This window comes from Thamnophis elegans, chromosome 2, assembly GCF_009769535.1.
Source record: "Thamnophis elegans isolate rThaEle1 chromosome 2, rThaEle1.pri, whole genome shotgun sequence".
Classification (NCBI taxonomy): domain Eukaryota; kingdom Metazoa; phylum Chordata; class Lepidosauria; order Squamata; family Colubridae; genus Thamnophis; species Thamnophis elegans.
This window is the reverse complement of record NC_045542.1, coordinates 90,114,802-90,137,912: the sequence shown is the minus strand read 5'-3', so window position 1 is coordinate 90,137,912 and position 23,111 is coordinate 90,114,802. Positions and strand designations below refer to the sequence as shown.

General features: G+C 38.0%; 3 protein-coding genes across 4 annotated transcripts in view; 2 read left to right on the top strand and 1 right to left on the bottom strand.

The window, feature by feature from the left end:
- Positions 1–4,211, top strand: part of TBC1D9B (TBC1 domain family member 9B) — a 41,037-nt gene extending 36,826 nt beyond the window's left edge. Inside the window, exons 19-21 of the mRNA XM_032209557.1 lie at positions 618–671; positions 801–904; positions 1,947–4,211. Coding sequence (XP_032065448.1) covers positions 618–671; positions 801–904; positions 1,947–2,606 — 818 coding nt within the window. The 3' untranslated portion in view covers positions 2,607–4,211. The remainder of the gene's footprint in view (positions 1–617; positions 672–800; positions 905–1,946) is intronic.
- A 1,488-nt stretch (positions 4,212–5,699) lies between these two features.
- On the top strand, positions 5,700–13,622 carry MRNIP (MRN complex interacting protein). Its single transcript, XM_032209268.1, has 5 exons — positions 5,700–5,985; positions 7,644–7,703; positions 8,176–8,273; positions 8,891–8,963; positions 12,758–13,622. Exons 1-5 carry the CDS (start codon positions 5,926–5,928, stop codon positions 13,250–13,252), a joined length of 786 nt encoding a protein of 261 aa, XP_032065159.1. The 5' UTR covers positions 5,700–5,925; the 3' UTR covers positions 13,253–13,622.
- On the bottom strand, positions 13,378–23,011 carry SQSTM1 (sequestosome 1). Of its 2 annotated transcripts, none has more exons than XM_032209265.1 (8): positions 22,557–23,011; positions 19,454–19,549; positions 16,847–17,091; positions 16,584–16,740; positions 16,240–16,326; positions 15,366–15,598; positions 14,704–14,911; positions 13,378–14,075 (listed from the first exon to the last, which is right to left on the bottom strand). In XM_032209265.1, exons 1-8 carry the CDS (start codon positions 22,738–22,740, stop codon positions 13,915–13,917), a joined length of 1,371 nt encoding a protein of 456 aa, XP_032065156.1. In that variant the 5' UTR covers positions 22,741–23,011; the 3' UTR covers positions 13,378–13,914. The 2 variants fall into 2 exon arrangements, with proteins under 2 accessions (XP_032065156.1, XP_032065157.1); XM_032209266.1 differs by having other exon boundaries at positions 16,847–17,073; positions 22,557–23,009.
- Between the last annotated feature and the right edge of the window lie 100 nt (positions 23,012–23,111).

The following is a 23,111-nucleotide window of genomic DNA, read 5'->3' as shown; positions in this document are numbered from 1 at the left end:
AAAGTATTTAAATGCAGAGCTGTCTTTTTCATCTTAACACGCTTTAGATATATTGGGATTATAAGAGAAGTCTTATGGATGGGAATTCAAGGACCTGGAGGGTCTCAGGGTAGGGAAAACTGATGTTTTTGTAATAAAAATATCTGCAAGTGAGAATCCCCTGGCTTTTCTTCTATGATTTGATTTCTTTTCACCGTGCATTTGAAAAATGAAATGATAAAAACAATAACCTGAACAATTTTTTTTTAACCCATTTGACCTACTCTTGTTCGGCAGTGCTGCCCCCATTAACAAATATAGTTAAGTTTAAAGTGTTTTGTTGGAAAATATTCGGCTAAATTAATTTCCCCTTTGTAGTTTAAAAAAGCAGAACCAGTTTTTAAAAGGAAAAGGCATATTCAGGGCAAAAGAAATTGAGTTAAAGACCTCACCTATTTTTAGCCTGTTGTACATTTTTCTACAGTAACTATAGTAGCCTTTCCTTAACTTTGATCCAGAATCTTCATTACATCTATTTCAGTCTAGAGGCAATATTAGGATAACATTTATTGGTACTGTTTGTAATGCCTCACTTCTAATAAAAATAACCATTATTCTTAATGTCCTTGATTTTATAGAAACAGATATTCAGGAAAATAAATCAGGAAGAGATGGGGAATCCAAAGATCAAGGTAATGAAGTGTTCTTATTGTTAGTAGTTTCCTTAAAGATGTCCTGCTCTAAAGGAAATCTCTGGGCAAAGCTGACATTATCAGAATTCATAATATGCATTATTTATATTGAATTAATCTTTCTTGCAGAGAGGGGCACAAGTCCTCATGATTACAGATACCATTTGCGAATGTGGGCCAAGGAAAAAGATGCCAGAAAAGAAACCATCAAAGATCTCCCTAAGATGAGTCAGGTAGAAAGTTGCTGGAGAATCTATGGGTTTAAAATGATGTATTTGAAGGAGATTTGTGTGTGTGTGTGTGTGTGTGTGTGTGTGTACATTATCTAGGTATATGTAGGTATGTATTTGAGGTATTTTCTTTAAGGAAAATTGTCATGCTATCAGGACTAAGAAACTGAAGTGATTTGACCTGTGCCAATAATATTACTTTTGAAGGATAATTTGTTATAGGATAATTTATTACAGTAGAGGTGGGAGTTTGAAGCTTGAATCTCTTCCTTTTCTTTTTGCTCACACGTGCTTTCTCCCTCCCTATAAAATGGACTGAAAAAGCATACCCTTATAAGGATTTGCGCTCAATATTTTCATTCTGTAAAATTATGGAACAACCAAAACAATCAAAAATTAGCTTCTTTATTTAGAGATTATTTTAACTTTTACATCAGTATCACCAAAACAAGGATAGAAGAGATATATTGAAAGAATGCCAGATACTAGGACTGTGATGATAGAAAAAATGAATTAACACCTTGTTTAGTTTTTTAGTATTACAAACAAGAGATTCAAAACAAATACTCTATACGTGATTATATAAGATAACTAGGTACATAACTTGTGATTATGGAAAATAGCTTTAAATTCACGCAATCTAAAAATGGAAGTACATTTTAAAATTAAAAATCACTAATATACTCTGATATACAGGCACACTTACTTCCATTCTAATTGTCCAAATCAGATGACTTTCTTACAAAGTGGAAACATTGTATATTTTATCATTGGTTGATGAATTTGACCAACAAATTTTAGAGTTAAAGACCTAGTCAATGCCTATAAATACATTGTAGCTATTAGGTGTTTCTGGTCTGGATCATTAATATGTAATACTTAATTGTCTACATTTTTACAATGTGAATATCTCAAATAGGAATGTACAATGCTGTTGCTGGGAGGTTAACTTGGGAGGATTAAGAGAGCATCGATCAGAAGTGGACATTGGCTTTGCATTATTTCACCTTATTAATTGGTATCATATGTCTTTCTTTCTTTTAAGGAACAGTTTATAGAATTGTGCAAGACCCTATATAACATGTTCAGCGAAGATTCTTTGGAGCAAGAACTATACCATGCCATTGCCACTGTTGCTAGCCTTCTCCTACAAATTGGAGAGGTTGGCAAAAAGTTCTCTAATCAGCCTGTTAAAAAGGACCCTGTGAGTAAAGAGTCTCCGGCTTCTGATCAAAGTCAGAGTTCAATCCTAGAGCAATATGCTCAGGCTACTCCAGAAGGCAAAGCTTCTGGGGACATTCAAATTGAGAAACACCAACAGGAAAATCAGATTTTTGTAGATGGAGGAGGTGAAGGTCCAGGATCACCCATACAGTTGTTTTCAGATGATGAAACTAAAGATGATATGTCCATGTCTTCATATTCTATGGTTAGCACAGGCTCCTTACAGTGTGAAGATATTGCGGATGACACAGTTCTAGTTGGTTGTGAGGCAGGCAGCTCAGCCGCACGAAGTGGCAGCACCGTTGATACAGATTGGTCTATCTCCTTTGAACAGATCTTAGCCTCTATCCTTACAGAATCAGTCTTAGTAAACTACTTCGAGAAGAAAACTGATGTTACACAGAAAATCAAGGAGCAAAGGAAAATTGAAAGACAATTCAGTTCATCCAGTGATTATGAACTCTCCTCAGTATCAGGCTGAACTTGAGGAATAAGGCAAAGGTTGGGTAAGAGGCAGAAGGTCTAGGAACCTAATGGATGGACAAGTTCAGATTTTTTTTTAACCAATATCAGTAACTCTGCATTAAATTAAAGAAACCGAATAAGGGGTTTATCATAGTGATTCTTTGATATATGAGCTTCCCTGGAGGATAACTTGCTTGCCTAAATAACATTAAATTCTTAAAAGCATGAAAGGATAGAACTGAATAGCCTCTCAGCTTAAGAATACTACCGTAAATTATGCATGTGTGCCTCTGCTTGTCTTTATTTAATGCAGCTTAATTTCAGGCACACCTCTGCTATATCTCCCTTTGCTTTGGATTTCTTGGTAATTATTTAGAAGAGCAGCCCTGCTTTCTATCTTTTCCCTGCTTCCCTGTGTCCGAACATAGACATATGTAGATATTTCCACCCTGCCTAAATCAACCTTGCTAGGAATTGATAAATACAGTGAAGTAACCTGTTAAGTGTAAATATGTTGTATTCTCTTACTCTTGGCATCTTGCAATTCAAAATGCCCCAGTGTCTTGGGACAGCTGGTTTCTATCCCAAGTGATTCAATAATATTAATCAGTAGAGTATATAACTTTCAAAATTCCAAAGACAGATATTTACTGATATCTTTTAGCCCTTTTTTAACTCCTCGGTGCCATGTTCATTTTTAATTGCCCTGAAAGAAAAGTATAATAGCCATTGAGAATGGAACGGAGTCCTGATGATCATAAGACTTAACTGTCTGACTTTAGACCATTTTATTGTCTCTTCCTAATTTGAGATAGTACAAAGCCTTAGCTCATAACTTACAGTGTTACCTTTGATTGCTGGCATAATTAGAAAGCCTGTGTTTTTCTCTGTATTATTCTCTGTGATCTGAAGTAGGTCTAAATATTTTTGTTTGTTTGTAAATACATCCATAGGAGATGCAAATGTTCATATATCATATAACTTACTTGCTATGTGGTGACTCAAATATTGTACATCATTTGAATTGCAGTACAATGGAAGGATTGCAATTGTATATGTCATGTATATTAATAGGTGAAGTTTAGATCACCTTGTGTTCTGATGGTATAGTATAAATATTCAGATACAGGATCCATCCTCTACAAAATCATTTGTGGATTGGAAGAAAATTGGAGTTCCATTTGGATTGATAGCTTCCCTATGGGAAGGCATTCACTCTCAAGAAGCATTATTTGTTTATTTTTGTATATATGCTCTGTACACTAGTTGCATGAATTACATTTAAATTGTATAAAGGCCATGTATGGTAACCAGTCATTAGTGTTATCACATTGGCTGTTCAGGAGGAGAAAAGTCTAAAGATCTTGAACATATGTATCCATGGAATAAACCAGTAGGTGCAATACCCAGCGTTATTCTGATTGTGGCATATTCTGTATATTTAAGTCTCAAATTTCATATTCATGTGTCTGAAAGCAGATAATAATGACATTCGCTTTTACTAATTCTTCATAATTTATTACCTTTTAATATATATTTACACACACAAAACATACATGTAATTTTACATTGTTTGTCTGATCATGTATATATTCAATAAATGAATCGAATAAGTCATAGATTTGTTTTCATTTTAGTTTTTCATATTATCTGTTTATGATAATTGCTATTCTGTTCCACATTTCATTTTTCAAATACATTTCAAAAGCTCTGCAAAAGCAGACCTAAATAATGACTTAATTAGGCTAAAGCTCAATTCAACTCAACTCTTTACTTTCTATTTAATGACATGGGCCAGCTTTGAGATTTGCAAAAGAAGTGCTTTTCAGAAGGAAGAGATCCATTAACACTTCTTCATTCATTGGCATAGACATTTATGCAGTTATTATCTGAGATAAGGTTAAACATTTGACAACTTCTCATTGTAGCTTCCTGATGGTCACCCATCCATGTATCAATCAATGTTTTAAGAACCTTTTTGTTGATATTTCACAAGATTAAAAAAGTTGGGCTGCTACTTCTTTGGAAGATTTGTCTGGATTTCCCACTCCTTTTAGATCTTCATAGCCGTCTCCTGCAATCATTTTTGCATGCAAACAATTGGAACAAGGATGTTGCTCTCATCCCAAATATACATTCCAACACTATGAATAGCATTACTTAATAGTTATACTTTATATCTGAGATAATAATTGTAATACCATATGATCTGTTACCTGGCTGCCCAAGCCATTCTCTCAAAAGCCGTAACTACCTATTTGTGATACAGTACAACAGGCAGTATCCTGATGTCAGTTTCTTACCGTACACCCCAATATGGGCACATCTTTTATTCATTCTTCGGGGTATAACCACTACAATGTATAGAAATGTTTTCAGGACAATTGTTAAAGATCTTGAGATTAGCAACTACACATTTGAGGGGTCCTCGGTGCTTTGACCTAGGTTATTTTCTTGTAGACATTTCATTACCCAAACTAGTAACATCTGATATTATTAATTTACTAGTTTATAATAGTAATAATTTATAATAACAGTGTTGATGTTGTCTAGTTTGGGTAATGAAACATCTGCAAGAAAACAAGCTGAGAGCACCAAGCACCCCCTCAAATGTGTGGTTGTTAATGTCAAGATGCTTAACAATTATTTGGCAAACATTTCTATGCTGAAGAATGTAACAAATTGTAGAATGTGACGATTCCCAAAAGAATGAGTCAAAAGATGTGTCCATATTGGGAAGGGTAAGAAATTGAACCAAGCAGCAAACACTCCTCATTTCAACCTTAAGCTATAAATATTATTTTATCAGTCACGCGTTTTTCCAAATAAATCTGACTTTAAGAAAGCTCCACTTTTACGGAGAACGAGCGCGGGAAGGTAGTCCGTTTCGTCACTAACGCCGAAAAGCAAGAAATCGTACCTGCCCTGCGCAGACACAACAGCGCTTTGAGTTTCGTCGGGGCTTTGAAGAGCCCCGTCGCTCTCAGCCAATGGGATCGCGTCAAAACAGTCTCTCTCTCTCTCTCTCTCTCTCTCTCTCTCTCCCCCCCCCTCCCTCTCTCCCTCTCTCTCTCTCTCTCTCTTCCCCGCCCCCGCCCCCGCCCCCGCCGGTGTGTGCAAGGGGGAAGAGCCCGCTGGTGGTGCGTCGCGCGTTTTCCCGCCTAAATCTTTCACCGACAGAAGTGAAGTGAAGCAGGTCCGAACGTGGGAGCAGCGGAGAGACTGGCTTGCGACGCAATATTGGTAGACTGGTGTGTGGTCTCTGAAGAAGGAAGTTGCCTTTGTTTTGTTTTCGCTCGAAAGCCTCAAACAATCCCCCTTGTTTTTGTTTTTTGATGGCTCAGCAGTTTCAGGTGCTGAGATGCTGTTCCTGTAATATCTTCCAAGTGCACCAGGTGAGAGACTGGCTGTAGAACGGGATAGTTGGTTGTTGTTTTTTTTAATTTGTAAACAGAAAAGGCTATCTCTGAATTGGATAAAAGGCTCATTTGAACCGAACCAAGGAAATGAAATTCTACCAGGTTATTATAATAGCACAAATATTTTATTTCCTTAAAGAAAAAAATAGTACTCTAGGTTGGGAAGTGGGGTAATAGGAATTGTAGGTGGAAAGGGCATCCATTTGCAGGACTGTGATGCTCTTCTTGAGCAAGGTTGGGCAACTATGGCCCCTTTGCCACCAGAGGACTTCAACTCCCAGAATTCCTGAGCCAGCCTTGCTGGGAGGCAGCAATTCTGGGAGTTGAAGTCCACAGGTCATGAAGGGTGGGGGCATAATTGCCTACTTTTGCTCTCGAATAAGGGCAGATCTTCATAATGAGAGGCACCTGGAATTAGAGGATTTTTTGCTTGGCAATAGCCTGATGCATACAATCATCAGCTTTACTTTCACAGAGCCTTTCCCAATCTGCAGCCCTTCAGTTGCCTTGGACATCCATTCCCCTATTCCACAATTAACAGAACTTGAATAAGGGATGGCCGTGGACTTATCTAGTGATTGTCTCTCACACAGCAAGTTCATTTACCATGTAACATATGTTCTTCTATGTAACAGAAGAAGGTACTTTGGCTAAATCTCTTGGAGATACTAATTGAAAAATGACTTTTCTCATAAGAGCATATTTTCCGGATTGCATATACAACCCCCCATAAAAAATTCAAATCTCTGAGTTGTTAAAATCACAGACTGGTCCATGCAATTTTCCTAACAATATAGAAATGATTTGTCAGTGCCTTCTGAGATTTCCTGGTGGTCTCTTATCCAAGTGTTAACTAAATATGACCCTTCCAAAAAGGTCAACCAAATGAAACTGCCTGCTGAGTTATGCTGTGTAGTGACAATACTATGGACAGAAGTATGCTGATCCTATTTTATTATATATTTAAAGCAGATTTAAATTGTAGAGATTTCTGAATTTATTTTGATTTTGTAATTCCAATGAACACTTCAAACTAAGAAGAAAGTTAAGAAATTTCTAACAGACATTGACTGTTAAAAAGGATCTCAAAGTGTGAAAAAAGTTAAACATATTAATAGTATGTTGAAAGAAATGTTTAAAGTAATAATAATAATACATGTAATAAATTCCCTCTAAAATCACATATTTAAAATATAAAACAATAAAAAATTATATCTATGCTAAGAAAAAGTAACAAAGTTGGTACAGTTTTAACCAAAAACTTAAAATGTAACTTTTTTTTGCATGAACATTTCTGATGCACATGACATAATTTTAACTTTAGCATAAATTATATCAGCTAAATAAGTATATTTAATTTGCATAATTTAGACAGATTATGGTGCACAGTAGAGTTATATTTTACAGATTGAGGGAACCAATTTTGTTTTATTTAAGTACAATGACAATAAAGATCATACTTATACTTTTGTCAATAGATTGTAAATTTAGAGCTATTTGAGGAAAGACCATTTTTTGCGTCCATATGTAAATTCAATGAACAATTGTCTTTGGAAATCCTAAACCCAGTCTGAACAGTAATTGGAGTAACTATTAATACAAATATAGTAATTATACTTAAAATTCTTTTTTAGGTTAAAAAAGGCAAAAAATGGAATTGCAAAATATGTGATGAAAAGCAGTCAATTCTAAAGGTACATAACCCAACTCGTGTTTCTTTATTAAAGTTAATACTATTATTATATTAAGCTCATGGCTGCTGCTGTGTTGCAATGTTTTGGGGGAGGGATTATTTTCAGGGGAGGGATTAGTTTAGTGCATGCATTCAAAAGCCCAATTGGGCTTATTATCCAGGGAGGTCTTATTTTCAGGTAAACAGGGTATGAGATAGGGAGATGAAGGATGCTTAAACAATTATAGTCAAATGAAAATGGAGATATGATGGCGACATGTATAAATATTTGAGTTAAAATGCTTGAGTTAATATGAATTATGTTTGTTGACTGTGGAAGAAATGCACGAAAGTCTTTTTGTAACCAACTGATACACTTTCTACAGCATGTAAAGAAGGATGTTGTGTTTGTTCTGAAAATTAAAAAATAAAAAAATTATTTAAAAAAAGAATTAAAGGGAAATAGTATTTTAATGGGATTTCAACCTATTTAGGTTTTCGGCCAGGGCTCTGGGGTTGATTGCAGACGCCATGTGCAGAAGCTAAACTTGCTGCAAGGAGAACAGGATCACACACCTGTAAGCAAACTTGGGTATGGTATGAACATTTTGATTGCTCTTTTTTCTATATTTATGTTCATAGCTATTCTAGGGAAGCAGTCCCCATCATTTGCGGCTTGGCCTGGCTGGGGGAGGAAGAAGGGGAACCATGCCATGTGAGTAGTGGGCCAGCAAGCATACACAGCTCAACTTGTGTGAGTGGTGGGCCAGTGTATGCGCATGTACACAAACTCAGCCCAGTTGCAAATAGGCCAAGGCCTGGTAGTGGGCTGAGGCCTGGAAGTTGTGGGGCCCTGTTCTAGGGGATGAGGTATATAACACATATGACATAATCATGCAAATGTTATCTCTATTTATATACATGTTATTCTGTGTGCAGTAAGTTTAGTGTCATTGTAATTTGGTGCAGATTTCCTTTTGCTTGGCAGAATTTATGCAAATCACTAAAACTTCTCATTACAAGGATCAAAAATTTCATTTATTCCCTTACTAAAACATAAGATTATAAGTATTTTGCATGTACAGTGCACATTGTTCCTATTTGTACACTTAAACACCAGTTATTCCTGAATTGACAGCTTGCTTTTATTTTTCCATATGTATATAAAGGTACAGTTATATACAGTAGTTAAATGTGATCTACCTCTAGGTGTAAAGAAGAATCAGGACCAATAGTTGATGAGAATATGGCTGTTAACATCAAAGAAAAAACAGACTGGGAGGTAAGACTTTGATTTAGAAGTAGCATTAATTACAAAGAATAAAATCATAAACTCTTAAATGAAGTAAAAATGATTTGATTTTTTTTTGTTTTGATTTTTTGAGCAGTCATGATAATTACAATAATTTTTTAAAAAAACAATGTTTAACAATGCAGATTTTAAAAAAAATCATCAAATAAGTAGTTTAATCTTAAAGAATGGTCAAAAGATGTGCCTTTGTGGATTTGCTAAATGCTAAGAGAGTAGGGCCACTAGCAGCTTCTAAGTAAGTAAGTTCTATAGCCTGGGGACAAAGGAAGAGCCTTTCCTCTGCCATTGTGAGAAAGACAAGTTTTTCAAAGTGATAACATCTTCAAACAGGGCTCTGCTGCTGTTAACAACAGGTTTAGAGTGATTTGTAATGGGGGGTCTCTTGGTTAATTTAATTCTAAGCCACCTACAATAGCAAATTGTGCCCAGTTGACAATCAGTTTAGAACTTTTAAGGCCCGGCATCATAGAATCCCTGTAGTTTGCACCAATTTGCAGTTTGGTTGCTACGTGATGTACCAAATGCAATTTCTGAGTATTTTTCAAGAAACATTTCACATGTACCAGTAGTTAATATTGGGCATAACAAAGATGTGGGTGTTCAGCAAATCTCACAAGCTCAAGAAGGGACATGGACAGTGAATTTCATGCTAAATCCAACAGCTGTTGTGTGAACAATATCCAAATGTGGGTTGATTTGCCTTCTAAGGAGAGACAAGATAGAGAGGACCTGGCTTGCCAATAGTACTTGTGAGAATGATTTGGGTGTCTAGGTTGACCACAGATTAAGCCTGAGCCAGCAGTGTGCTGTAGGTCAATACTGTATTGAGCAGCAATAATAGAGGTATGTTATCAAGGTCACTGGAAGTGGTAATACTATTCTATGTTGCACTGGTCTCACCACACCTGGAAATATTGTTTTCAGATTTGGTCATCACAATATTAAAACGCTGAGGAACTGCAAAGAATGCAAAAGAGTAATGAAGATGGCTATGGACTTGGAGGCTAAATCCTAAAAATAGTAAAGAAATGGTAGTTGCATCTATCCTAGACAGAGGGCCCAATCACAGTCCTTTATGCCCTCATGAAAATTTGACTACTGCAACATGATCTATACAGGTCAGGTCCCAAAGAGCATTTGGAAACTTCAGCTAATGCAGAATGTGGCAGCATCGGCATCTAATAGTGCCAGTTTTTCAGCACATGTGACACCATAGTTTTACAAGCTGCATTGATTACCACTTTGCTTCTGCATGCAGTTCAAGGTGCTGGTAGTTACTTTGAAAGCCCTTTATGACTAAGGGCTAGGTTTATTTACAACACCCTCTCTTCCCTATTGTTTCTATCTGTTCTGGTCCAGCAGGACATACATAACATGTTGTGGATTCTGTCAGCGAAGAAGTGTTGGTTAGTGGGCCCCCGAAAGACCACAGTGCTTACATTTAAATTAAATTTAAATTATCACCCCTCTTGAGATTAGGTTGGCCCCTGCCCTGCTGGCCTTTTGTAAGATTTTAAAGATCTGGTTCTGGGTCCGAGCCTGAGATCTCGCATGTGTGACTGAACCTGTTTCTTGGCTGTGTTGAGCGGTTTGTTAACTATTCTTTGGTGCTGTTTTTTTTAAATATTTGTGTATTAAGCCCAGCACATTGTTTTTAACGTTATGAATCTTCCAGAGTTGCATACAGTACTTGAACTATTTAGCCTAGGGAAGAGATGATAGTAGCCTTCCAAAGATGAAGGGAAATCACATGGAAGTGTGGATTTATTTTCCAAAGCACCCATTTTAAGACAAGAACCAACAGATAAGTAGCTTTACAGTGAACAATCCAAAAAATGAAACAAGAAATTTCCTGAGAATTACTAAGCAGTGGAGCATTCTGCCTCCTGAAGTCACAGGATATCCATTAGAGGAAATTTTCCAAAAGAGATTTGTTCAGAGTGGCATGAGGATTTTTGCACTGAGCCACCTTTTGGACTGGAAGACCTCCATCCCTATGATTCCTCTTTCCTTTGTTGAAAAGGTAGATGAAAAAAACCCAAGCTTATGATTTTGAATTGCCTTCATATGTTGGCAACTGGAATCCCTGTATATAACTAACATCTTTCTTAATAAGTCTTATTAATCAAAATTCAAGACTTGTGCCTTGAATGTTCATTTATTTCTAGGTTAGAGAAGTCTGTCAGAAACATATCTGGCACTAGATGTATCTTGCCAAAACCACCACCTATAAACCAAGTGACAGCTGAGGGTCAAATTCTGCTCCAATATTTTAAACAGTATCATCCAAAGCAGTCCGAACTTTAATCTGAAAATCCAGTATCCTGGTTGTCTCTATCTATCTGGATTCATTTTCAGCTTGTTCTCCTTCATCCAGCCTATTATTGAACTTGGGCAGTATTTACTTTGCATCTCTTGAATTGTATGTAAGCAAGAGTAGAGATGGGTGTGATCAGTGTACTCCAAAGCCACAGATGACCTAATATGAGCTTGCCTCCAGTTTCATGTGAATGTTGAACAACTTGACGAAATAAATCAGAACATCTGTGAACTAGTTGAACAGTGGTAAACAACATCTTCTGGACATGGCTAATAAAAAGGAGAACCACCACTATATTAAAAAGACCAGTTCCAATCCAATCCATGCGGTCATGTGAAACAGCTAGCAAGCATTCTGATCACAAACATGTAACTGCAAAGTTGCTGGGACAGCTAGAATTCCAAGGATGGGTTGTAACCGCAATGGGTGCTAAACAACTGATCATACATCAAGGCTACCATCAAGGGTATATAGAAATTATTCTTACATACTAGCAAGAGTTCCTTTGCCAGTGAATGTATAGAAAACTTCCTTTGCTTCTACAGTAGTGATTGTAAGAGTATCTGATGTTTGTGAATTAGAAAAATATAAACTACATATTGTGGCAGGTGTCTCAGTGGTTTTGTTGGCAAAGAATTGCAAGAAATTTTGAAGTATTTTATGTAGGTTGGTTTGTATTCCTGTCTTTTTAACGGTGATGCAGAGTGCCAAGTTCAGTCTGCTCTCAGCTATGGAAATTTGCTGGATAACATTGGCATTAACCACTCAAGAAGTAGTGGATTTAAGTTACAGAATACCAGATTCTAGTTGAGTATTAGAATTTACTAGTAGAGCAGTTTGGAGGGTGGAATTCCACTAACACATGGTTTCCTTTTAATAAATATGTATGGATCTACTTCTCTGATTATCCTTTGAAATATAATAGATCTCCCACTATTGAATGTTTTGAGGATGTTTTGAACAACTTTTCCGGCTTTGCATACCAGCAAGGGGAGGGGGAGAGAGGATGGTTCCAGGCGAGTGCATGCATATGCAGCTTCATTTGCGTACCCGCCACTCATGCATATGGAGCTTTGCACACACACTTGCACAATTGCCTGCTACTTCCGCAGCCTGGTTCCAAACAGACCATGGCCCAGTAATGGATTGGGGACCCCTGTTCTACTATGTAACTAGTGTAACACCTTTTCCATTTTGTAATTAATGTTGAGCTTTCCAAGTTGAAATTTGTGGGAGAACACCGATCAATGACCCTGATGGGCCTGACAATTCTAGAGGGCTACTATGGTATTAACACCATCCTTACAGTTCAAACTGCAATCACCATCACAGAAGTGAAATGGCTGTAGAATAAGAAAGCTCGGGGAACTATAACGATAACTATCAGATGGTTTTCCTTTTAGCATGTCAGAATTGACATTGTTGCAATTATTTTTTATTTTAGGATAGGAGACACTTAGCCATGGTTAATGTAAAAAGCTGCAAAGATGATTTATGTGACAGTACAATTCCTGTGACTGAAGACCATGTGCTACAAAGAAGTAATCAACAGCCAGAATCAAAAGTAACTGGACTTTCAAAATGGAATAAATTCCTTTTATCTGACAAGAGTTATAATATTGACAAGACAGGTGGAAGGCAAAGGACATCAGACAAAACACATCCTGCAGGCACAAGTGATGAAAGAGCCAGCACTTCTAGTGCTGGGTGTGGTAACTGGAATCTCAAACCACAACACAATGTATTAACCTGCTGTGAGAGAGCAAAAGATTCTGATCACCTTGGGACAAGCAGCAAATACTCTGCAGGTTTGGCTACTTGTCAAGATAAGGCACAACCTGCAGAATTTACCACTACTTCAGGGTCTTGCGCTCCCGTTAAATCAAACCTTTATGGAAGTCTTTTTTACACAGGGGAGGATTTTGATGATGATATTTAAGGCTCTACAGTGAGATTTGCTGATTTTTTTCCACTGAGATGGTTTAAAATAATAGCAATATGGCCTGTGTTTAAAATCAGACATTTCAATGTTGAATAATAAAGTGGATTATATTCCAGTCATACTATTTTAGGCATGGCACAAAAAGGCTTTAATTATCAGTAGAGCTATGCTGTATTGTTAATGGGACCATTATAAAGAAGCATGGAAAGCAAAGGCTTTTTACAAAAATCAAATGTTTGAACAATTGATAGCTTATAAAAGCTAATATTATTACTGGTACCTATTTTAATAAATTGATATACCTCTAATTAAACAAACTTGTTATAAATTCAATAAAGAAGCACTAAAATAAAATGTCTAACAATCACATGGCTCCATGATGGTGACTAAACATGGAAGATCTACCAACCTGAAAGCAAAATACCGTTGTCCTCTGACAGTGCCATTGCCACAACTTGACGGTAAAAGATCACCTGTCATAACTTTAAACTAGTTCTATTTCTTGTGTAAATATTAACCCTTACCCGGTTCATAAGAAAGAACTACTTTTGGAAATGTTATCTATGAATATGGAATTACAATCAGATCGTTACAGAAAGAAGAAAGGTATAAAAAGAGGCTTTAACAATGTGTGTTAAGAACTATGAGTTATACAAGAGCTATTTGGAAGCGGGTGGTTGCTTGGCATACTGGATAGCGTCCAGGGCTGCCCCAATGTCGTAGTTCTTTGAATGCAGCAGGTGAGTCAACCAGCCTCCCGTATCAGAGAATCCCATCGAGAGCATCTGGGACAAGGATTCAATCAGAAGAGGATCTGCTTCTGTAAACAGGTTGAATTTCAACATGTCATATTCATTGGCCCATAAAAATTGTAATCACATACCTAAAATTTGCAATTCCACACCTGAATTTAATTAAATAATTATTGCCAATATTAAGTCTTTTTTTAAAAAAATCACTGTATAGAACAATCCATCTCATTCAAATCTAATAATCATAATCAGGATTTATACAAAATGCAAAGCTTAAAACAAATCAGATTATAATCAGCCATATAAATTTAAAATTTCAGGTTGAAAGTGGGTCTTTCAAATATTCCTAAATTGATTTTCTAACTAAAAAATGCTTATATTACCATTCCATAACTTAGGCAATAAAAGTGTCGGGTGACCTATAAAGCTGTTGTGATTTATAAAAGTAGACATGGTGTTAGACCTTTAAGTCAGATTACCATTTGGACAGGATTTCATGCACAGCACACTGACTCGTCACTAAAGCAAACTAGTTATTTTTGAACTGCAAGCCTAAAAATATTATGCTGCTATAGTTCTGCCAATGCTTAATAGTATTTTTACAGAAATATTTATTAGGATTTAGTTTGTATCCATGCTTATTAGAACACAATAATTTCTATAAAATAGTTTTGGATCCTGCCTAGTTCTTATTACCGGGTGGAAGATGAGGGTACATTGCAGCTTCTCGCAAGCCTGTTGGTCCAGCATTAGTGGGAGCTTCGACAGGATTTAGAGATCTTGGGCTGTCTTCCTCTAGCATTTGTAAGGACTGCAATTCACCAGTTGAAGGATCTACTTCCTTTGAAGATAAATGGGTCCAGTCTTCATCTCCTCCTGAACTACCACTGGATTCACCTCGTTCCTGGAATATACAAATAACAAAATGTTAGCAAGCCCACTTTTACTAGCTGTATTTACAACTGTATCAAGAAATGGTAGTTTGCTTTCTACTAATTATTCAAAAGAAGCAGACTACCTTATATCTAAATCCTACAACATATGCAGAAATATCACACCTCCCAGAATCTAAGGACAAGAAAATTTTTGCAATTCAGGTAGGAAGTGTTCCAGAGAACTTGGATATTCAATTCCGCTTCACTCCATGCCCGTCTGAGGGCAATTCAGCCATTTTATACAAAGGTCTAATACGAATAAACTTCAGATTAAATATAATGAAGTGTGCTTTATTGCTAATAAGTATTAACAAGTTACTTTTCTCTTGCAGGTTAAAATGTTTATAATATCCCAACAGCTTCATCATTCTTGGAGCACCAATTAACATATCTTTGAATGCGCAAAACTGACATTTCTTATACCTGTGACAAAATATTCTCTTCTTCCATCTGTGTAGGTGGAGAACAGACTATCATCTCCTGCATTTGGTTTGCAAGAGCATCACTTATGTCTGGATTATTTTCAGATTTTGCTTCTGGTTTGGTCTGCTCAGTAGGACTGCTAGGTTTGGGGCAGCTCTTCTCAGAACTAGATTGTGTAGGTGATACTTTGCTTCTTTGGCCCTGATGTTCTACATCAATATCCACTTCAATGCCTAAAAAAGCAGTTGACACAGGTTATGTTAATGACATACTGCAGTATATTCATGGACATCACTAATTTTCTGTCTATGTGTTCATTACTCTAGTTCTATATTTTGTCTCAAAATTACAGATTAATTCTTCTGTCATCCACCCCTACTTCATAGGCAATATATTTCCAAATAAACCATCATTTGGGAGAATATAAAAATGAGTAACTAGATTACATCAATTGGGTGGCGCATCCGATACTCTCTAGTACTTGATGCAGGAGTGCTAACTCATTCCCATATTACACATTAATCCATTAGTTTCAAGTGTTTAGTTACTATTTGTTCATCACATTGTTGCAGTATGCTTAATCACTGTTAATTTATTAATGATAATATTCAAAGGATATGATCACAATTGATAATGTACCTTTAAAAACTCTACTTCTGATATTTTACATAATTCATCCATAGTAGTCTATATTTTGGGTGAAATTATTTGGGAGAGCCAAATCAGTAAAAAGTGTGGTTTCTGGGAAGTCCACAAGAGGGACATGAAAACCAATATTTAATGTTTTAAACCTCCCAGAACTACCTTGTGATAAGGTGGGCAGTTAGCAAATTTTACAAATAAATAAAAATATACTGTGAAAGGAATCGTTTACCAAGTGGACCCAGGAATGCAGCAACACTTTCTCCAACATTCTTCAGGAAGTTGACACTGGAGTCTTGAGCTTCATTGCTGGTGGTTTCTTTTATAAAGCAAAAATATAAATGATACATATATAAGAATTATTCAAGACAATAATTGTATGCATTTATCAATCCCAATCGGAGGAGGAATGCATGCACGCATGTATAAAATTAAATACATAATTTTAAGATACTTTTTAAGATATAGAAGTTTATATAAACATAGCATTTGCAGGGAAGCAATTTTAGACAGGTATCAGATTTTTGCTAATTTATTTTGCATTTAAAGCCTCTTGTTGCAACTTTTAATTCTTACCACGCTCTGGAGCATCACTTTGAGCAGAAGTACTAGTTTGTGCCTGGCCAGAATTCTGGTGCTGATGGGCAGAACGTGGGTGTCCCCTACCACGCAACCAGGGAAAGGAGCAAGCATCATGTCTCATTTTACGAAGCCAGCGACCTTGAAGAAGCCACTAAAGGGTAAACAAATGTTTTTAAGCCACAGCAGCTTTTAAATAAACCACAAAATGACTATAATTTTTACAAGTATCATTGTATATCTGCCTTTCTTCATAATACCTCAAGCTGGTGGAATGGACTTGGAAACATGATCATGTTATGCTCCTTATGAACACCTTTCCCCTCACAAGTGCTGCACAGGTCATAGTCTGGACAAACTGCGCATTTGAATCTGGCACCCACAACTGGGCCCTCACAGCCATCGCAGATCACATTAGGATGCACAAGGTTTGGAGAATGCTCCTTGTTGCAGGAATGACGGTTCACATGCTTAAGCTCCTTTTTTTCTGAAAGACACAAACAAGCTATTATTCAACTATAGCCATGCTGATCAAACTATAACAGGTAGTCCTCCACTTAGAACAATTGGCTTAAGTGTCTGTTCAAAATTACAACAACACTGAAAAACGCAACATAACTTTTTCATACCTAATGACCTCTGCAGCATCCCAATGCATCAAATTTTGGGTTTTGGGCAGCTAGTATTTATGACAATTACACTGTCCTGGGGTCACATGATCACCATTTGTAATCTTCCCAGATGGCGTTGCCCTGTAAGCTGGCCAGCATGCATGCGCGTGCTGACAAGCTGAGTTCAGCCTTTTTTAAAGCCATTTTTTGCCCTCCCCAGGCTCCAGAGGCTTTATAGGAGCCTGGGGAGGGTGAAAACAGCCCCCTCGTCCCCCCCCCCGAGGCCCTCCGGAGGCTTGAGGAGCTTCCCTGAAGCCTCCAAAGTGCAAAAAACCAGCCCTACGGGCAAACCAGAAGTTCAGGGATGGACTTCCGGTTTGCTTGTAGGGCCAGTTTAAGCCCTCAGGAGGCTTCAGGGGCATTTTGGAGGCTTCCCCAAAGACTCTGGAGGACGAAAAACGACCCTATGAGCAAACCGGAAGTGACTTGCAGTTTGCTTGTAGGGTCGTTTTTTTCCCCCTCCAGAGGCTTCAGAGCAGCTCTTGAAGCCTCTGGAGGGCCTTGTGGGGGGCTGTTTTCACCCTCCCCAGATTCCTATAAATCCTCTGGAGCCTGGGGAGGGCAAAAAAAGCATGCAAAAAATGGGTGGGGCTGTCATGGGCACTGGGGGTGTGTGTCACACATTGCATTATGGATGTGGTATGCCCACGCATGACCCCCCTGCGCTCCCCCCGCTTATGGCACGCGAGCCAAAAAAGGTTCGCCATCACTAGTTTAATCCCTTCCCTCCCACAGGTTCATTGTACCTAATATTGAAAAGACTATGCCTACCATAATACAAATATAGATGTCTTACGTTCACAAATCACAAAAAGGCACTGTTTGTTTTCCATTTAGTGGGCTCTGTGAACCTAGCCATATCAGTTTTTAATTTTGCCTATGAATATGATCATCTTCCCATGAAAGACCCAATGTTTGGAATAAACAACATCTCATGAAGGAAATCTAGAATAGTCTTTTTCAATCATCTCCCCCTTCCCCCTTCACTTCTTAAAAATTCCTATAAAACAGTCCAGTTTAGTGTAAGAAGCTACCCTAAAAATGCAAACGTTTTAGCATTTTGAAATAACTTAACTGCCTTCAATGTATTGCAATTAAAAATTTAAAACGTTCTTAAATGACTCATTCTGCAACAGATAAGTGAACCACACTTTTTATTGGCAGGAAAAATTGCTTCATATCACATATAGGCTTCTTTGCTTTGAGTGACTAAAACTCTTTTTCCTTCAAATCATGCCTGCAGATTCATTGCAATTAATAGCATTTTTGTCTTAATGTCAGTCATAGTAGAATATCTACTAGAAGACAAAGAAACCAGTGCCTACTCAATACCAGGAGCAGACTTTAATGGTTGCTTTTTTTGTATTTCCCAAGGCAGCTGCTGCTGATTTCTTCCAGGATAGCTGAGTGAAACCCATTTTTCATTGCCCATCATTCACGGGCCTTTCTAATTAAGTTCTCAAAATACTGTCTCCATTTCAAAGCCTCCTGAGTATAGATTGGAAATGAAGATTGAATGTAAGGTGGCAAGAAAAATATCCACCTGCTTTACTTTAACATCAACAAATTACTTCTTGCTATAGATCGCTTCTATAGAAAAGCTACAATGTCCTAATTAGCTTGGCTTAGCAGCTGGAACAAGAAATTATTTTTAGAAATTATAATTTCAAGAACAATTGTCAAAAGTTGCCACTGTACAAGTAATCCTCAACTTACAACCCTTCATTTCACAACTGTTTGAAGTTACGACATTTGGAAAAAATGTCTTCTGACCGATCCTCACACTTAAGACTGTTAGAGTGTCCTCATAGTCCCATAATCAAATTCAGGCACATGGCATATATGTATAATGGCTGCAGCATCTCAGAGCCATGTGATCACCATTCCCAGGGGGCTTTCAACAAAGTCAATGGGGGAACCCTGATTCGCTTAACACGCAGAGCAAAAAAATTGGGCATGAATCTTTTAATGCCCACATCACTTAGTGACAGACGTTCCAGTCCCAATTGTAATCCAAGGACTACTTGCATTTTAATGCCACTGTCTTTAATTTGCTCTGCTTTCTGCTTAACCTGAAATATTTCCATAAAATAAGGATTATGAATTGAAAATAATCTGTGTAGTGCAGGTTCTTTATTTTGAACCAACCGTATAGCCCAGAATGCATAAGAGGGCAACTGCCACAAACAATGTTACCTTTAACATAAATCCGAAAAACTCCAGCTTTCACAGAGGGTGGAACCAACTTCAATTCCTCATCACTGGAAAAAGCGATCATATCACCATCTTCATCTGAAAGTAAATAATAATTCATTTACTACTTGATAAAAAAGATATACAATCATAGTCTGAACAATTCTTATATAACATGCCACCTAGAAAGTCATCAACAGGAAGCAGGAAACATGATTGTGTTGACTCTTAAAGTTTATACTGAATAAGTTAAAAGTAGCAAAACACAACACTGATTAATCATTCCTCCCAGCTGTTTCTTTTGGATCACTGCATTATAAAATGTATTACTACTTCTAGTTCTGCATCTACGTTTAATACCAGCGAAGAAATATCCTTTGGTTATAAGTTTACTCTGCCCCAGTAGTTTTCAACCTTGGCAATGTTTCGAAGTGTGGCTCCCAAGTCCCAGAATTCCCCAACTAGCACACTGGCTAGGGAATTCTAGGACTTAGGTCCACACATCATAAAATTGCCATGGCTCAAAAACATTGCCATGCCTAAAATCAATCTATAGACTGCATGCTTCCTACCTACCTAACAAAATTAAAATTAAATTGAATTGTAATTTTTTACTGACGGATGTATGCAAAACATAAAACATATTATGCAAGTCTCTATTTCAAGGCTAAAATCAGTTGACCATAACAAGAACTCCAACTAAAGCAGGGGTGTCAAACTGGCGGCCTGTGTCATGCAGGCCACATCCACTTCAGCTCCACGGAGAAAAACCATTGTGAAACATACAGTGACAGCAATGTGAGGCTGTGAGTTTGACACCCTTGACCTAGTCAGTTTTGACTAGTGAATATGGCACCTGTCTAGAAACGAAGAGACTGAGAGTTCTAGTCCTGATTTAGGTATAACAGCAGGCTGGGTGATGCTGGATCAGTCATTTCCTCCCAAGCCACATTATGATGTTCAGGTGACAAGCTGGTAGGTCAATTCCAGCTGCAACCAATGGATCAACACTCAATTTGGGGGGGGGGGGGGAGCAGATCCCTGCATTTGGGAGAAAAACCTGGGATGAAAAAAAAATCAAGAGACTCCAATGAGCTTTAAAGAGGCTTTTTAAAAGAGTAAAATTCAAAATAGCATTTTATATGGATCTTAGGTAGTAAAGTTTTTATCTTTATTCTCAATTTGGAGAAGCAGGCATTAGGTTCTTTTTGTAGCTTTTGGATGGCAAACTAAAGCTCAATCGTAGATACCCTTGCAAATTGTGATACAAGTAACTCTATCTTTAAAAACTCTCTAGAAAAGCTAGTAGTAAGATTTCTACTAGAATGCAAAACATGACAAAGAAGAAAAAGTATTTCTTCTTTGAATTAATCAGTAGTTATTATCCTAAATTAACTGATGCAGTGGTTTCCATAGTGGAAAGGATGAAAATATCATTTAAAGAAAACATCTAATGTAAGCTCCAACCCTTTCCTATAAAGAGAAATGTAATCATTCCAGTGCCTTTCCAGAGTTACACTCCCCAATCATCTAAAAAGAGGTGGGGAGCTATGGCCCCTTTATGACTTGTGGACTTCAACTCCCAGAATTCCTGAGCCAGCAACCCACCCCTGACCTAACACAATACTTTCATTCACAAGGAAAAGTTACAAAGCTACATGACTTTGCTTTTGTCCAGTTTTTGCTAAAAGCTAGTTCAAGGTCATTCTCTAGCACACATATCATTTCTTCATATCTGTAATAAGATCTGTAATAAGGTTTGGGGAGAGTCCCAAACATCTGAAGTTACTTTTCCCCAAAACTATATTAATTAGTTTTAATTTAAAATTAAGAATTTAAGCCAGTTTCTGGAATTTGTGCATAGCATACGGTACAATAGCAAGAAATAAGAAATAGAATTTTTTATGTCTTTTAGCAAACCTGGAGGCTTGTTCTGTTCTGATGAGGAAACTGGACTTTTAGGGCAGCAAAGCTTAGAAAGAATGGACATCACACACCAAGGGCACTGGACCTTCAACCACTACATGACAGTGTTTCCTTTGCCCATGTGAAGTCATAATTGTTTGTTTATTCTAGTCCTTTGTGGATCACCTATTAAAGCTTGGAATTTGGACCAGGGTATTATACCAACAAACGTTTTTATAAACTGCTATAAGTATCCTTGACTTACAACCACAATCAAGCCCAAACTTTCTGCTGCTAAGCAAGACAGTTACGTGAGTTTCGCCCCCTTTTACAATCTTTCATGCCACAGTTAAGTGAATCACTACAATTGTTAAGTTAGTAACATGGTTGTTAAGTGAATCTCCCTTTCCTATTGACTTTGTCAGAAGGTCCCAAAAGGGAAATGCATGACCCTGGGACACCACAACCATCAAATACATGCCAGTTGTCAAGTGTCTGAATTTTGATCATGCTGCAACGGTCTTGTGAAAAATGGTCACAAGTCACTTTTTTCCGGTGCTGTTCAAACTTCAAATGTTCACTAAACAAATGGTTGTAAGTCAAGGACTACTTGTACTGACTCTTAGTTTAGAAGCTAAACTTTAGTATGTGAATTCAGGCAAAAGTTTGATTTAGAAGCTAAGTTGCTGGCCTAGAAACTGGGAGACTCTGAGATCTAGTCCTGCTTTAGACCTGAAAGCCATCAGGATGGCCTTGGGCCAGTCACTCTCTCTGAGATCACGCCACAGATCACCTGTTCGTTGCTGCTAGGAAAGTAGGAAGAGAAAGGGATATTATACACGCTGGCTTCCTTGAGTCAACTTTATAAAGTAATGAAGGTGGGATAAAAATATAATAGTTTCCTGCTGCGCAATCATGATCAGGAAAAGCTCCAGCCTAACTATCCATTAAAAAAAGTATACCTTAAAGGGTTGAAAATTGCTGGGTTTCCACCCTTTATCTAAATAGATACTCGCATTTAGGATTTCTTACCTCCTGGCACTAGAAGCCTACCTAACCCGAAGAGAAAGAAGCGCTAAGAGCCCCAGTAAATATCAGACTTTGGGGTGCCGCTCTCAAGAGAGATGCTAATCAAGGGAGACTCTATACGGGGGGGGGGGGGATCGATGCAGCCTCGCCACCCCTCCGGCCCATCGCTCACCCTTATAGTACATTTGAAAGGCTCCCGTGGCGGCGGCAGAATTGCGGAGCAGCCCCTGGAAAAGCTCGGCGACCTTCTCCCGTATAGGCTGGTAGCGGGCGGGCAGGTCGACGGCGAAGCGCCGGATCTCGCGGGTGGTCTCCTCTTTGCCCAGCAGGTAGGCCTTGATCGTCAATTGAGCCATCGCGGCGACGGCAGCGGCGCTGGGTTTCTGTGGCGCAGCAACAATTGGCGCTTCGGCAGGCCGGCTGAGGAGGAGCAGGAGCAGAGACGCTTCAACCTTCCCTCGAAAGACGTCCTTTCAGCGCTGGTTGCCGATGACGACCCGCCCGGGCTATTTATGGGCGCCGCAACCCACAGAAAAGGGGGCGGGGTTCAGGTGGGAAAGTCCCGGCGCTGGCGAAGCGAGAATAATAACAATAGGTACCAAGGGATGATAATATGGCCAACTCTCCGCCCCCCACTTTCCTCTCCCGCCCCCTCCGAAGGGACCTTTTCTGGGTTTTGCTCTTAAAAAGGAGGGCAAGAGAACCGCACGAGACGCGGTTGCAACGC

What these genes read in the sequence shown, in the direction of transcription:
- MRNIP (XM_032209268.1), top strand. Translation starts at nt 5,926, where the DNA reads ATGGCTCAGCAGTTTCAGGTGCTGAGATGCTGTTCCTGTAATATCTTC. An exon ending in ATATCTTCCAAGTGCACCAG is followed by an intron (nt 5,986 to 7,643) that starts GTGAGAGACTGG and finishes ATTCTTTTTTAG; the next exon opens with GTTAAAAAAGGCAAAAAATG. An exon ending in ACACCTGTAAGCAAACTTGG is followed by an intron (nt 8,274 to 8,890) that starts GTATGGTATGAA and finishes ATCTACCTCTAG; the next exon opens with GTGTAAAGAAGAATCAGGAC.
- SQSTM1 (XM_032209265.1), bottom strand. Translation starts at nt 22,740, where the DNA reads ATGGCTCAATTGACGATCAAGGCCTACCTGCTGGGCAAAGAGGAGACC. An exon ending in AAGAGAATATTTTGTCACAG is followed by an intron (nt 14,912 to 15,365) that starts GTATAAGAAATG and finishes TGTATATTCCAG; the next exon opens with GAACGAGGTGAATCCAGTGG. An exon ending in GTACCCTCATCTTCCACCCG is followed by an intron (nt 14,076 to 14,703) that starts GTAATAAGAACT and finishes ACCTGTTTACAG; the next exon opens with AAGCAGATCCTCTTCTGATT.